Source organism: Serinus canaria, chromosome 1A (genome assembly GCF_022539315.1).
Source record: "Serinus canaria isolate serCan28SL12 chromosome 1A, serCan2020, whole genome shotgun sequence".
In the NCBI taxonomy this organism is placed as follows: Eukaryota; Metazoa; Chordata; class Aves; order Passeriformes; family Fringillidae; genus Serinus; species Serinus canaria.
The window spans coordinates 34,413,448-34,428,287 of record NC_066314.1 but is presented as its reverse complement, the minus strand read 5'-3'; the positions used below and the strand labels follow the sequence as shown (position 1 = coordinate 34,428,287).

Sequence of the window (14,840 nt, the reverse complement as noted above, 5' to 3'; positions counted from 1 at the left end):
GTCATGGCATCCATATGCATGTCAAAATCTTCAATGCTAAATGTGTAAAATTAGTCTTCCAAGAACATCTATCTGCTTTCAGTATAAGCAGAAGTGGATCAGCCTAAAATAACATATTTGGTCTATATTTAGCTAAGAAAGTAAAAATTGAGCAAAATCTTTGGAGCTGAAATGGCTGTAAGTTTTTTTACTCCTGACTAAGACCACATTTTGCTATAATTTGCCCTCTGTTTTCACAGTACTCATAAAAAGAGTTATATTTTGGCATAGGACTAGCTCACTGAATTGTATCCCAAACATCACCCCAGAGAGAGTACAAGCTCCAAACCCAATAACTACAACTACCTTTCATTCTGGACCTTATTCAAATATCAAACATTATTTTTCTGAGCCTGGGAAAGCATAAGCTTGGATTTGGATTTCAAATCAGCCATCTGAAATGTGTTTGGATTTACATGTTTTGTAACAGTCCTGACTGAAATGACTGTTTGTGGAAAACAGGATCAATTTGGGAATGTAACCCATCTCTGCTCACTCAGAGGTAATTCCACATCTAGCAGCAAACAGTCCTTCTCACACAAACCTATGTTTTAATCTAGCCTCCAACTGAAACAGCTAACATGAAGAATGGTCATAAGGTATCAGTATCCCTTGAGAAAGTAAGACTTCATTTCCCACCAAATTCATGAGGACATTTTGAGCAGAGAGAAAAAAATATTTCTGTAATGCTAAGCAAATTAATCCTGACAGACAAACACTGATGTCACTCCTGAGCTGCAGAAGCAATTCTTCCAAGCTTCTTTTGTTCTGGGTAGGGTCATTTCAATAAGAAATCCAATTAAGAACAGATGCAATGCTATGTGGCACCTTGAATATTACCAGCAAACCTCAAAACCACTGCTAACCAAAGATTATTCACTAAGTAGGGAATTATTTCAAATGAGTAGACACAAGGCCAAACTGTATGCTGCAGTTATGCACTGAGCTCTAGAGATTGTCACACAGGCTGTAGAGCAGTCTGGATACAGAAGGTGACATGAACTGTTTTGTAATATGATGCTCTTTGTTGCCCTTCTCTTCTATCATATCATATCATATCATATCATATCATATCATATCATATCATATCATATCATATCATATCATATCATATCATATATGGTAGGGACAACCCTAGAGCTGTGGATATCAAGACATTCAAAAAGAGTAGCTGATTTTGTGGAGGGTTTACTTACAATTGTGTGCCAAGCTCTGAAGAGCCACAGTAGGATCTACAAAGATATAAAACATGTTGTACAAGGAATTCAAATAACAACAAGAGCATCTTTCTATCTCTTGTTTGTTTCCAGCCTGAAATAGACAAAATACCAGATACCAGGTATGAGATGAAGTCTGATGTGCCATCTGACATTCATGCTGTTTCTTCCTCCTTTTCCAGCCTTTGTTCTTGTCTGGGGTAATTTCTTTCATATCAGCTTCTCTCTTCCCCTAATCCCCCTTTCAGTTTAGCTGCTTCATAATCAGAACTTCAGCTAATTAAGTTCATATCCCACTGCTGATGCCTCAGTGGCTGAGATGGAGTGCAGAAGAGGCCAGAGCAGAGCACACTCCAAGTGTGCTCTGAACCACTGGAGAAGCAGTAGCAACTGCAGAACATGCGAAAGGAAGGCACATGCATCTTCTTGGGACCCTTGGGAAGGTGGAAAAGCACCAAAGAAAGGCGTCAGAAGCACAGAAAAGGCAGAAACTCTTGCCTATTTTTGAAATAATGTAAATTAAATATCTTTAGGCTTTAAGCTTTCCACACCTAGTGTCTGTAGATACTGCAATAATCCACATTTAAGTTCACAACCAGTAGTAATTTTTTGTGTGTGTAATTTTTACTAATTACTTCAGGATAAATTAGAATAGTGATAAACAATATTTTCGTTCCACCTTTAAGCTGACCCAAAACATTTTTCCTAAAATACATCCACTGAAATTAATTTTAATCTCTCCAAGTTATTTAATAGGGTGTTGTAAATATAAGACTTTGCTAACATCTATGCAAACCCGTGAAATATCAAAAATTACTTGAATCTTCTTTCTTGGGTCAAAGAAATACATGGCTGACCGCTTCTGCTGAGCTTCACCTGGATAAGGAGAGGCATCATTATCAGATCCTTGGACATAATTACAAGACTCTGTACAAAATCCAACAGCATATTGATAGAAGCTCAGAGATAAATGTGGGGTTAGATTTTCTAAAAAGAAAGGGAGAAATCTGCAGTGTAGCCTAGGTCCTTGGGTTTTGTAAATTTTCAAAGCCTCAATGAGCCGCAGCACAGAGAATATAGAACAAAACTAGCTCAGCTACTTTCATAGAGAAAAAAAAAAATGGAACAATAGGCACAGCTTCCCAGAGCAATCAGGCACGTCCTGCTTCATGATTTCATCTTCTGCTAGTGCTAACAACTTTACTGGTATTTTTCATTATTACATTCTCTTCCTTTATTTTGTGCAGACCTTCATCTAGAAGCTGGAGTAGGTTTGAACTTCCAGGTGTCTAAATGTAGGTGTCTGAAGGAAGGGATTATTTCACTTACCTCAACAAGGTGGTTTTTGTCACTTGAGATGCTCCACAATATTCCACCTGATCTCTGGCTGCCAGCCCAGAAAGACACAGGTCTCCCAGAAGTGTTATGAGAGCCTGGGCAGATGTCTCAGATGCCCTAGGGCAGTTCAGGTTCCACTAGGTTTAGGCAACTGAACCAAATCTAGGTCTTTCTGTAATTCCTGAGTATCTGAGCTCTCTTCAGTAGAGCTGTGATACATGGAGTTAGTGGACTCTAGATGCCCCTTCCAGTGACCAAAAATTCACTTCAGGGTGAGCTGGAACAACCCACAGTATCAGAAATAGGGCTGGTTCAGCAGTGGTGTTATCATCATAGTTATACGGATGTTCTGCTACCACTGATGCTAAATGAACCTTTCAGTGGCTACTTCAGCATTTCAAAAAGAAGCAAGTAAAAGAGCAGCTCAGGATTAGACTGGACTTTGGAGACATTCAACCTCTCTGACATAAGATACAAACAATACTAACTTCTACAACATTCAAATAAAGGAAGAAAAAAATTTCAAGCAGCACAGATTTTTCAGGTTTTAAAAGATTGAATAGGAAAGAAAGGACATTCAGAGGATTTTATTTTTCTTTCATACTCTGACATACAACAGAAATCTGAATTATGCTTCTTTTATTTACAAGTAGTTAGACAGGTAAAAAGATAATTCATTTTGTCTTGCACATAAAGAGATCTTAAAACAGCCCCTTCTTGTTTCAAGTCTTTCAGAAAGTTAGATGCAGTTTTATGGAGTATTTTGTATCTTATATACTAAATATCTGATTCAATTATGTTTCACTAGTAGTTCAGCCTTAGTTTACTGAAACTGTGCTCTAATAGAGTAGGCAGATCAGTACAATGTGAGCTATTTCAGAAAGCTGCACTGAGCCAGCTCAGCTAAGGCTGAGAGCACCACTGTAGGGTTCTCAGCTCTTGACAATTAACCAGCACTTTTGCTGTTCATACATGCAAATGTATGAAAGTCCCTTCCTTGTCAGCAGGCTGCTGCTGTGTGGATGGATGTGGTGTGCAGTACACTCTGGATGAAATATGCACTTAGTCAGAACATCATCATTTCTCCTGGGTGTGCTACTGATTATTACAATATTATGTTCACACACTGTATATCATGCAGCCACTAGTGATCAACTTCAGTGTTTGTGCTGCTGTCCTATTCCCAAGAACAGTTTTATGACCAATTTCCAAAGAGGCTGCTGGAACAATGCTAAACACATCTGAAAAATACCACTGTTGAGATTTCTGTGTACTTCACAAATGTCCAGAGAGAAAGTGAGTTTTTTCTGGTTAAAAAATTTAGAACTCAAGTCGTGTAGAAATCTGCTACATGGGCCTTATAATATGCAGTTTTCTTTTTTAAGTGCCTGCTGCTGAAGAAGGGCTATGAGGGTTCTTATGCAGGATCACAATAGTGGCTTTACTTAGAATATAAAAGTGGATTCTGACTTTTTTAAAGTGAGTAACAGATATGAACCCCATTAGTCAGTCTACTGTGGGATATATGGAAAACACTGGTGCATATATCTGAAGTTCCAGTATGGCATAGTTCTGTACACAAGTCATTTTTATCCACAGGTTACAGGTATCAGACTGTAACCAGTATTTTCTGGGAAAGATCCTTTAGCTGGAAACCCAGAATAGCCTGAAGCTTATTAACATGAAAGGCTGGGTCAATCAGTGACCAAATGCTTGTTCATGGGATCTCTGTGGGATGGTGGAACTTTTCTGAGGACCAAATGTTTTGCTTCCAGGACTGTTGAGCTCTCCTCTCAGCTCCTGCACCAAGAATGCCAGTTATTCCCTGGCTGCTGAGACCCATAAATGTCACTGGCAGCATCAGCTTCCTTTTTATGGAGGAGCAGCTTTCCTAAAACACAATTGCAATGGAATGCAAACGCCTTCCTGCTGGAATCACTACTATTTTTCTGTAAATTAAGCTAAGATTTTTTTCTTTTTTTAGTGTGTTTTCACATTGGGTATGTAAATATATACTTAGAAACCCAACTGTGTGGCCTTTTTTCCTAAGAGTTTGCTGACTGCAGATATATACCCTTTTTTTGCTGTCTTTCTATCAGTAAGTTCTACTTCCTGCTGAAGTAGGAGAGAGATATCTCAGAGACACCTGAAAGGCAGAGAGCTCTTTTCAAGTCCTCGGGGCTAGGATTTCTAGTTGCCTACTGTAGACTTTCAGAGACCCACAACAAATAGGATATCTCCAGGAATAATGACTGTCATGGAATCTACACTGAGTTTGGATTTTTGTCAGCTATCTTGTTGCAGCACCTGATGACAGCTTGAGCACAAGGTTCCTGTCCTTCTGGTGGGAACTGTGTGGGTATGTGACATGAGACCACAGCAGATTTTGCACCTCAGGCTCTCTACAGGGGGTTATGCAAAGGCAGCAGCATGAAGATGATCATGCAGAGTTGGACAAGACCTGAGGTTTTGATGAAACCCTTTGCACAAGTATGAGAGAAGAATTAGATCTGTATTGTTTTCACTGCCTTGATTTGGAAAAATATTTAATCAACATTTTTTGTAATTTAATGGAGACTTGGATTTATTTATTTTTTTATTTATTTCCAGAGAAGCACGATTAGATAAAAGGAAAGGAAATATCTACTCTGGATATGAACTCATTCCAGCAAACTGCTACTTTTCAAAAAGTTCCAGAACCATGAACCAGATGAACACATTGTGCTGTCAAGCACAGCAAACACTTGCATGGAAATGTCTTCTACTAGGGTTTACAATTTCACTTTTCTGTGCAAAGCAGAGTGCTGAAAATTTCTTTACATAAACATGTTAACATATATATTTACACATATACAAAAAAAAAATTGATAATGTTGATTTTGTGGAAGCTCACCTACTGCTTCTTTGGGTAAGAGGTAATCACACATTTCCCAGCTAAGACATCATAATTGCACACCAAGTAATTGCATTTGAAAGCTTCTGCTGCAATTTAACCCAGTCACTACTTTTGTTTTTAAAGGATTTGTGAGCTAAAATTGTTATAAATGGCAACCAGCCCAGTGGCTCAGCAGCAAAACAAGGTTCTGTCATGCTGGTAGACCCCAGTTCAAGGACAGACAAAGTGTCTTGGGCATTGAGCCAATACACACTAGCTGTGTTACAGCAATGGCCGGGCAGCTTTTTGTGAGAAGGGGCCAGTGAGTAATTCCAATAGTTTAGCTGAAATGTGATGCTACCAGATGTAGAGGCCACCACAGCTTGAACCCTGCCCTCGCTGCCACAAAGAAAGGATATTAAATACATACCAATGGGGAGGAAGAGCCACGAAAATGTGGAGGAAAAATGTGTAGTAAAATCTTTCCTGAGCTCTAATTGCAACTTTGGCTTTCTCTGAAGGATACGTGACTAAAAAAGCGAACCCACTGCCATATTTACAGGTACTTCAGTTAAGTGATAGATCATTAGCTGAGCCTTGGGAAGGCAGCAGTCAGGGACAAGCATGGGGTCGGACTGATTTTAGAAAGCAAGAGAAATGTTCATGTGGGCACAAGGAACTTGAACACATATGTTGAGAATAAAAAATTACCTTGAAAAAATCATCTTGAAAAATTATACTGAACAAAGCCATGTTTTAAACTTACACCAACAAAAGGCAGATGTGAATCTGGCCCATTCACTTAGAAAGGAGGGGAGAGGGTTGACAATATAAAGCTGGTACTGTGTGCCATTTGATTGATACAAGCAATTGGAAAAGTTGCAAATGAAAAAGATTGTGCCATTAATGACAAAGTACAACCTTTCTCTTCCCTTCAGAATCACTGACAGACTATATTTAAAATGAATGGTATGAGTGTTCAGGGACATTATTTTCTGGCTGTGTTTTGCAGGCTTTGGTATTGATGCAAAAACACATTTGCACAGAAAACAAAAAAGCTATAGAACTGACAGATGTACTTAAACTCCTTGGAAGTTGTATCAGCCACATTTATTGAATCTAATCAATTGTTTATAAAAATGTTGAGGTGATTTTAATTTTTTTTGTTTGTTTCTTTTAGATCTCCAAGATGCAGACACTTCTGTGTGGAGTACTAGAACTACATCTTCCTCTTCAAATGCTGTTACTTCTAGGCCTGAAAATGTGTTGAAGAGCAGCACAGAGATGTTCATCAGAAATGTGACCGAACACTTCACTAAAAATCCCATTGAAAACTTCAACTTTGACTTGAAATCTGCAGTAACAGAGAAAGCCTGGATTCCAACAACTACTCTTCAATACTCTAGCACTACAGAAGAGGTAAGACAGAAGAATTACTGATTTTTATAAAGCCTGCTCCACTCTGTGGAGCCTGATAGCTATTACAAGGGGACTTAAAAAAACAACAAACCAAAACCTGAAAAAAAGTAGTTTAAGGACTAAGCTTTGTTCTTTTTTTTGGTGGGATTTTTTGTTTTGATGTTTATGCTGACAGTGTCCTTTGCTAGAAACATAGCTGCAGAAAATTCCTGCCTCTTCTGTACAGCCCAATCCTGGTGCACGTTGCACTGGGAGAAGTACAAGGGAAATTATCAGGATATTTGAGAAGTAATGGAAAGCTCCTGGATGTGACAGGACCCACAGGAGCCCTGGTATCTGCTCTCAGTGACTCAGGCCCTGGTATTGTTTGTGGCATGATGTGAGTGTCTAGCTATAATTACATGCTAAGAATTACAGTATGCAATGCCCTTATTTACAGATAATTACATACATTGTTTACAGATCAAAGCAAGAGAAATCCAAATGCTTTAACTGGCCTTGAAAGGAACCCTGGCCTTTACCTACTGGCTGATGGGCAGAGTGGAAACACACAGGCACTTTTTGGTCTCTTCTCTGTCCAGCCACAAACCACCTTGGCAGAGAAGGTGAATGGGCTGCCAGCCCAGCTATAGAAGGAGCACATGGCAGGCCATTTCCTCCAAAATCAATTTCCAGTCTTCCTTTTCTGCAAGACTCGGTTCAGTAATGTGAGAACAAATCTGGAATTACCACTGTCAAAATGTGTACAGGCAGTTAGAACTAAAGCATGCAGGATATTATTGGTCCCTGTATCACTATTAGTGATTTAGAACTGAAAATCCCTAAATTCCCTGTAGCTTATCTTCCAGGGGACCACACTACACTAAACGTATTGGGGCAGGCAAAAATGCTTCAGTTACTAGTGTGTGTTGAAGCGGATAAGACCAAGAAATGTGTTTCATGTTTGGGAAGGCTGTGGACAGAGTGTCAGGGTCAGCAAACTTGATTCACAGACCCCAACACTGCTGTTCTGATGCTGATGAGGGGAAGGGACTGAGCCAAGGATGGGTGCACTGCACCCCATTCCACAGCTGATGCAGTTCTTTCTAAATCTCATCTTTCTAGCTCAGTGCATGCAGGCTGAGCTTGTTTCCTCATGTCCTCTGTTCATTTGCATACCTCCTGCACAGAATACTTGTTCCTTCCAAATGGAATTGTCCTATAAAAACAGGTATTACCCAAACTGCCTCCATCACTACTACTACATAATCCTGCCTAAGCAATAGAAATGGCACAATTTCAACAGAAACTACTGCCTCTTGTGTTTCTACTCCACTTCACCTCCCGAATCACATCATTTGCACTGAACAAGCTGCTTAGGTCAAAACTTTCATACCAGAATTCTGATGATAAGTCTAAGCATATCTAAGTCTAAGCATATCTATGAAAAAAAAAAAATCAGTAGTAGCTTTCTCCTGCAGCCTCCAACTGGCTCTGGACATCTGAATCTAGATATACCAATTTAGACACACAAACTTAAAATCTTTGGCCTCTCTCTCTGTTTCCCAGTCTTTAGAGTGGAGTTAAAAACATTTTTTTGTCAAACTTCAGGGACGTTTAAAGGATTAACTGGATTTAACACAATATTTGAAAACACATAGACTAAGTGCTGAGCATTGTTGTGAGGAAGACAATACCTTCTATGAAATGCATTTGCCCAGACTGGGGCCTCTTGTTTGCAGAAGTAAAGCCATGTTGTTATTTGGCTGTGCACATACCATTTTGGGGGGGACAATAGTGACATTTCAATTGAACAAAATGTTTGGTTTAGAGCTGCCTTGGATTTCAAGTAAAACTGCAGCTTGCAGTTTGAATCCATGACAAAAGCTATGCAAAGCCCATTTCCTCTTGATTAGAGAGACAGAGAGGTTGGTGTTAAAAAAAAAAAGAGTCAGGAAACCTTGGGAAAGTGTCTGAAAGGGACTTTGGAGCCTGCTATTAGAGACACGTCCGGCAACTCCCAAAACTCACTTCCAGTTCTTTTTTCAGTTTAATTAATTTCTTGGCTTGCCACACAGGTCAGCAAGTGTTAAGGCTGTGTGACTGCTGATTTACTAAAAGCCCATTTATTCAATACCAGTCTGGAAATAATTACTTGCATTATGTTGGCTATTCTATATATATTGCCATCAGTGAATGATGGACCCCTCATGTTTTATTCCAGTGCTGGCATAGACATCTGTGTCAGACCTTACCTGAGTAGCAACTTTTGCTGGATAACATACAGAAGAAATAAAAACCTGTAATTAACCAGTACTTTCCTACTAATACAGAAAAGTAAATATTTTATCATAGAAAGAATAAGAGTAATAAAGTAGGAACTTTTGAATTATGAGCACTTCTGAGAAGCAGTAATATAATTTTCCTCCACAATTTTTCTTATGCTAGCTAGAAGAGACAAACAGGTATTTATTACCAAAAGTCTTTAAGTTTTACTTGGAGTAAGTTCCACTTTTTTTTCCTGAATTTTATGTTTGCAGTGTTGATTATGCTCCTTTTTCCTTTTACTTATTACATCTACTTAAACAACTTACATCTAAATATCAAATTATATCTTCCCTGAAGTTCAGGTGATAGATGTTTTCAAAAATCCCTAGAATAATGTGAGCTCCTTTTCAAGAAAAGGCAAGTTACCCTGAATGTTTTAATTTTTCAGAGAGGGTTTTGAAGTAAAACAAACATCCCAATAAGCCTTCAGATGTGCACTTCTCCAATGCTGGAAAAGTATTTGTGTGGTTTATGCTGTTAAGCCCGAAAATCACAATCACCTAAAGAAGAAATCACACTGTAAAACTCTCACCTTTAATGATTATAAGACATCTATGTCATTTTAGTCCTAGTTTAGGTCTAAGAAACACACCTTGTGTTTCCTATCAATGGTATGATTATCCCTGTGCTAGCTCTTTGGGGTTTGGTTCCTCCTTCTGTCTGAAGTATGTAAAACATCTCTTCCAAAGGCGACCTTCTTCTGTGGCATGAAAACCAACACAGATTTAAGTTGTCACTTAAGGCAATGACCATAAAGTTATTAACTACCCTCAGCTTTGCAAAGTACAGCACAACATGTTAGGTACCATGTTCCTAAGAACAGGCACAAAGCTCCACTGGGACAGATGAAGTTTTCTGTTGGTGCAGGTAACACCCTGAGTTAGAGTGCTCAGACTTTTGATTTCAGAAAAGAGGGACAGCTAAAGTTTTTCAGATATTTGTGTCTTGTTTGACAGGCTAGTGCCCATAAAAATCCTAAAGCAGCAGCTCCCCTAAAAGGCAGACTAATGTTTGTAGAACCTTTTTCTCCCTCAAAGAGGGCAAAAGTGATACAGAGATGGTGCTGAATTTGCTTGAGCTACTGCTTTTAAAAGTTAAAATCCCTCACACATTATGCAGTACAGAAAGATACTGAAAAACAGAAAAATACTATCCCCATTGAAGAAAGTAAATGTCCATTTCCTTCTCTTTTGTGCACCCCCAAATTCACTCTATGGCTGCTACGGTGTATTTGAATATCTGAAGGTGCAAAAATGCTTCTGTCTTCACTTCTTCTCTGTCTGTTCATGTACACACTGACATGCGAGTTCTCAGAGGCTGAAATGTAAGCAAGAAGGAAACAGGCATGCTTGACAGAAATGGAAAGTTTTCATTTTGGCAGTAGCCAGCTCGGAGTTGCACACAGCTTTATTGGTGCAGTCTGAAAACAGGGAGACTTTTTTGCTTTCCATGGCGTGTGTAATTTTAGCTTGGGAGTTATTCGGGGGATGTGGGAAGGAATTGTTTCGAGGACACAAGTTGAAACAGAAAACGGAGATGACTTGGCCGCTCCCACAGACTCTGCTGCTGCAGACAGGAGCTCAGTTGGGCTCTGCTGGACTCTCCTGGATGCAAGGCCTCTGGCCAGCGAGAGAATGGAGGCCTTGGTCTATGGTTAACCCTTAAAAACATCAGAGTTTGGGGCACGGGAGCTGGAGTGGTGGGTTACTCTCAGCTGAGGCCAAGAGGAGGGTGGGCCAGGAGGAGGGACGATGTGAAGGGTGGCAGGTGTGAGGTGAGCAGGCATGCGAGGTGGCCATGGAATGAAGCAAGTGTGAGGCGAGGTGGCCAAGAGGAATGGCAGGCAGGAGGAGAAGGAGCCACAGGAGGCAAGGCAGCGGTGAGGTAAGGCAGGCAAGAAGCAAGGTGGGAATGAGGCAAGACCAGCATGAGACAAGGCCGCAGCGAGGTGGGGCAGAGGCAAGAAGGCATTGTGAGGCGATGCAGCCATGAGACAAGGCAAGGCAAGGCAGCGCCGGGTGAGGTGCAGCCAGCATGCGACAAGAATGCCGCCCCGCAACAGCGGCACCGCTGAAGGGCCCAGGGGGGAACGCCTGGGAAGACAAGACACAGGGGAAAACCGACATGAGGAGGAAGCCGCGAGGAAGGAAGAGAGGTGGGGTGGGAGAGGAGCCGGGAGGAAGGTGGGATCCTTAAGGAGAGAGGGGCGGCGCCCCGGGGCCGGTCGCCTGCCCGGTGGGCGGCAAGTCCCGACTCGCCGAGCTTCGCCCCCCGCAGCGAGACGTGAGGAAATCGCCTCTTGATTGCGGAAGTCGGCGGGAAGGGCTCCGGGAGAGTCAGCCCGGGTCAGAATGGCAGCGTGGGAAGCGGCGGCCGCCTCCCCCGCCTCCTCCGCTCCTCCTCAGCCGCGGGCGGGCAGCCCCCCCACCCCACGCCGGTGTCAGGGAGGCGGCTCGGCGGCCGGGGCAGCCCCGAGCGCATGCAGCAGGCGGGCGGCCCGGCACAGGGCTCGGAGCCCGGCGGGGAGCGGGGGCCCCCGGGGCCCGCCGCCGCTACTTCGCTTCTTCGGATACCCCCACCCCAACCCCGCCGTCCCTTCCCCTTTTCCCCTCCCCGCGAGGGTTTTTTGCGTTAAAAACTGTCGGCGATGCTGAGCTATGGAGCAGGATTCGCCCTGTGGACGGCGCTGGCCCTGACCAAGGTGAGCGGCCGGGAGGAGGGGGGCGGTGTAGGGTCGTCCCTCGCAGGTCGCAAGCGAGCCTGACGGACACGGGCAGGTTCGCCCCGCACCGGCACAGCGCGGGGACGGGGCTGGGGGCTGAGCCCTGGGGTACTGGCGGGTCTCTCAGAGCTCTCCCCGCTCTCCGCAGGCCGCACCGGAGCAGGCGGCGGGATGCAGCGCCAACCTGACGGAGCGGAGCGTCGCCGGGCAGAGCGTTCGGCTGCGCTGGAGTGCCGCGGGCCGCGCCTGCAACTTCAGCCTGAGCGGGCGCTCCGAGGACGGGGAGGCGGCCGGCTGCCAGCCCGCCCCCGAGGGCAATGGCACCTACGGCTGCACCCTGCGGAGCCTGGAGGCCGGGACCTGGTACCACCTGCGCATCGAGCCGCTCGCCGGCGGCGAGGCTCTCAACATCTCCCTCCAGACAGGTACGGGCGCGGGCACGGCAGGTGCGCGGGGAGGGACGCCGGGCTTTTCCTTTTCCTCCCCTTGCTTCGTCCGGTTCCTAGAGGGGGAGGAGAGCGATGCATTTACAGCTACTGCAAGTGGACAGTGTTTGCTGAAGATAACTCATACGCAGGGATGCTATCTTTGCCCACTGCCAGAAGTAACTCCTGCTGACAGTTAACCCAGCAGGCTTGAAAAGTACTGTGAGAATATTAAATAAAAATGTTTTTTGTAGTAGTAGCCCATCCTTTGTGCTCATGCGAATATATTGTTGTCATAGTTCCTCAGCTGACAGTTTGTTTACTGTGTTTAAAATACAATCTATTTCATGTCAGGTAAATGTTCTTTAAGTATAACTTACTGTTTCAGTCCACTTCCATACTTCTGTCTAACCAGAGTCTGAAAGTCAGAAAGTAAGGCTGAACCTTCCTTCTTATATGTTTTCCTTGGATATCACCAGTGTGGTGTTATGATATACAGTTGTGTACAGAGCACTTCTAGTGACACATCCATGAGTGGCTCTAAAAATGGTCCAGCAGCCTGACAGAGGGCTGCCGAGGAAAGCTCCCTTTCTGCATTCGTGTTTGTGTGGGCACGAGAACAATTCACCTGTGAAGCAATGGACAACATTGAACAGCAACAGCTGCAGTGGCATAACTGGCCTCTTTCTACCTGTATTTGTGCTTTTGTGAAGATGACAAAATATAATACTGTTTGACCTCTTAAACGTAGTAGTTCAAGACCCAAAACAAAGATGTCTTAAATAAAGTCCATCATTAAATGCCTCTCTGATTTGCTCCTAAGGTTAGTTTTAGAGAGGTGCTTAATATTAGTATTGAAGATTACAGCAGCCAAGTACTTCACAGTTACCTGTTCAGAGGTGTTGCTTTCTGCCAGAACCTTTTTCCTGCATTAACCATACAAATGCACTAAATATTCTCCATTAATTTGCTGTGGTAACTAAAGTTTTAAAAAATCCATTGACAAGTCTGCTGGTGTCATGGCTAAGCACATGACACTGTGTACACTAAGCACAAGTCATGTCAGTTGGTAAAAATGAGTAATAGTTTCTAAGCAGACAGCGATCTAAATTTGTTGTGCATCATGCTGCTTGTTTTTAATATTTATATTGATGACTTGTCATGTGAAAATTGAAATAATAGATCAACCATTATCAGAGAGTCGGGTATAAATCACCATCATTTCTGTAAAGTTCTATTATTGAACACTTGCATAGAAAGTGAGAAGATATCACTTTAGAGCACATTTTGATTAATGCATAACCATTAACACAGAAGCTTGTACATGCCATTTGTGACTTTTTTATCACTAAATAGATTTTTCAAGGCTGTACGATGAAAGTGATTGGAAACAGCTGATCATTAGTCATATTATGTGGCTGGCATCAAAGTGACAAGTCTGATTGAAGTTGAAATACTAATAATTGGTATACCATAGTTGAAGTGAGGTTTACATTTGGATTTTGGATAGCAGAGATCAGTCAAAAGCATGAAATAAGAATCGAGGATACATGAATGTTTCCTGTAGAGAGCCGCAGAGATTGCTCTGTGGTTTCTTGCTTTCCTTGAGTTGAATTGCTTGATGGTGTTCAAAATACACAATTAGCCCCAAAATGCTTTTTTTTCCTCAAAAACTTTTCTAAATTAATTATGAACATAAAATATGTTCAACATGGGTAAACAACTCATGTTGTATTGTCCATACTAAGCTTTTCAATGCAAAATGAGGGAGGATTATTCCTCTTATGTTTCCACTAGGGGCAACATTTTAAACCAATTTCATGGAAGCTCTCTTTCACCTGTTCTTTGTAACTTGATGACAGTAGTTTTAGTTTACTATCTACTGAGCCTGAATGTCCATAGGCATGCGTTCCTGGAAATTGTCCTGTGATATGGAAGTATAAACAGTCTTTCCTGCCATATTGTAAACAAAATTTCCACCAGTTTCAGTGGTAGTGGAACTGAGTTATCATGGGCCATCTAAAACCACAAAGTCTGACCTTGGTCAATGAGGTTCCCTTCCTGAGCTCTTTTTCTAAGGAAGATTGGCTAAGCTGTCCATTGAAAGTGCTTTCTCCACTGGCTATCAAAGGAGGCTAGGTTAAACCAGAAAGCTGAAGTGTAGTTGGTTGAAATGAAAGGAATCCCATCTCATGTGTTTTAATTTTGCAAAATGATGTTTAACATCTGTATCATCTTGATACAATAAATACACATGCAAAAATGTGAGAAAGTTACAGGTTTGTTTGTATACCTAGTTCAGAAACTACCTTTTTGCTCATATTCAATCCTGTAAAAATCTTTGTGTGCCGATTCTGAGTTGAGTTTTCATCAAGTTTCTTATATAAAGTACTTGAGTAGCTAAGTACATAAAATCCGAAACATTTGGTTAAATTTTGAGTGTGATCTTTTCTGACTGGGAACCTATGGTGAAAGCAATGAATAATGCATGCCACAGT

General features: G+C 42.1%; 1 protein-coding gene across 4 annotated transcripts in view; it reads left to right on the top strand.

The window, feature by feature from the left end:
- PTPRB (protein tyrosine phosphatase receptor type B) overlaps nucleotides 1-14,840 on the top strand; it is a 62,500-nt gene that overhangs the window by 3,425 nt on the left and 44,235 nt on the right. For 3 of the 4 annotated variants that reach the window (XM_050985880.1, XM_050985869.1, XM_030237880.2), the window contains exons 1-2: nucleotides 11,790-11,896; nucleotides 12,066-12,342. In XM_050985880.1, the coding sequence (XP_050841837.1) occupies nucleotides 11,843-11,896; nucleotides 12,066-12,342 (331 nt within the window). In that variant the 5' untranslated portion in view covers nucleotides 11,790-11,842. Of the gene's footprint in view, nucleotides 1-6,649; nucleotides 6,889-11,789; nucleotides 11,897-12,065; nucleotides 12,343-14,840 lie in introns of those variants that run through there. The other variant, XM_018910164.3, reaches the window with a different exon arrangement.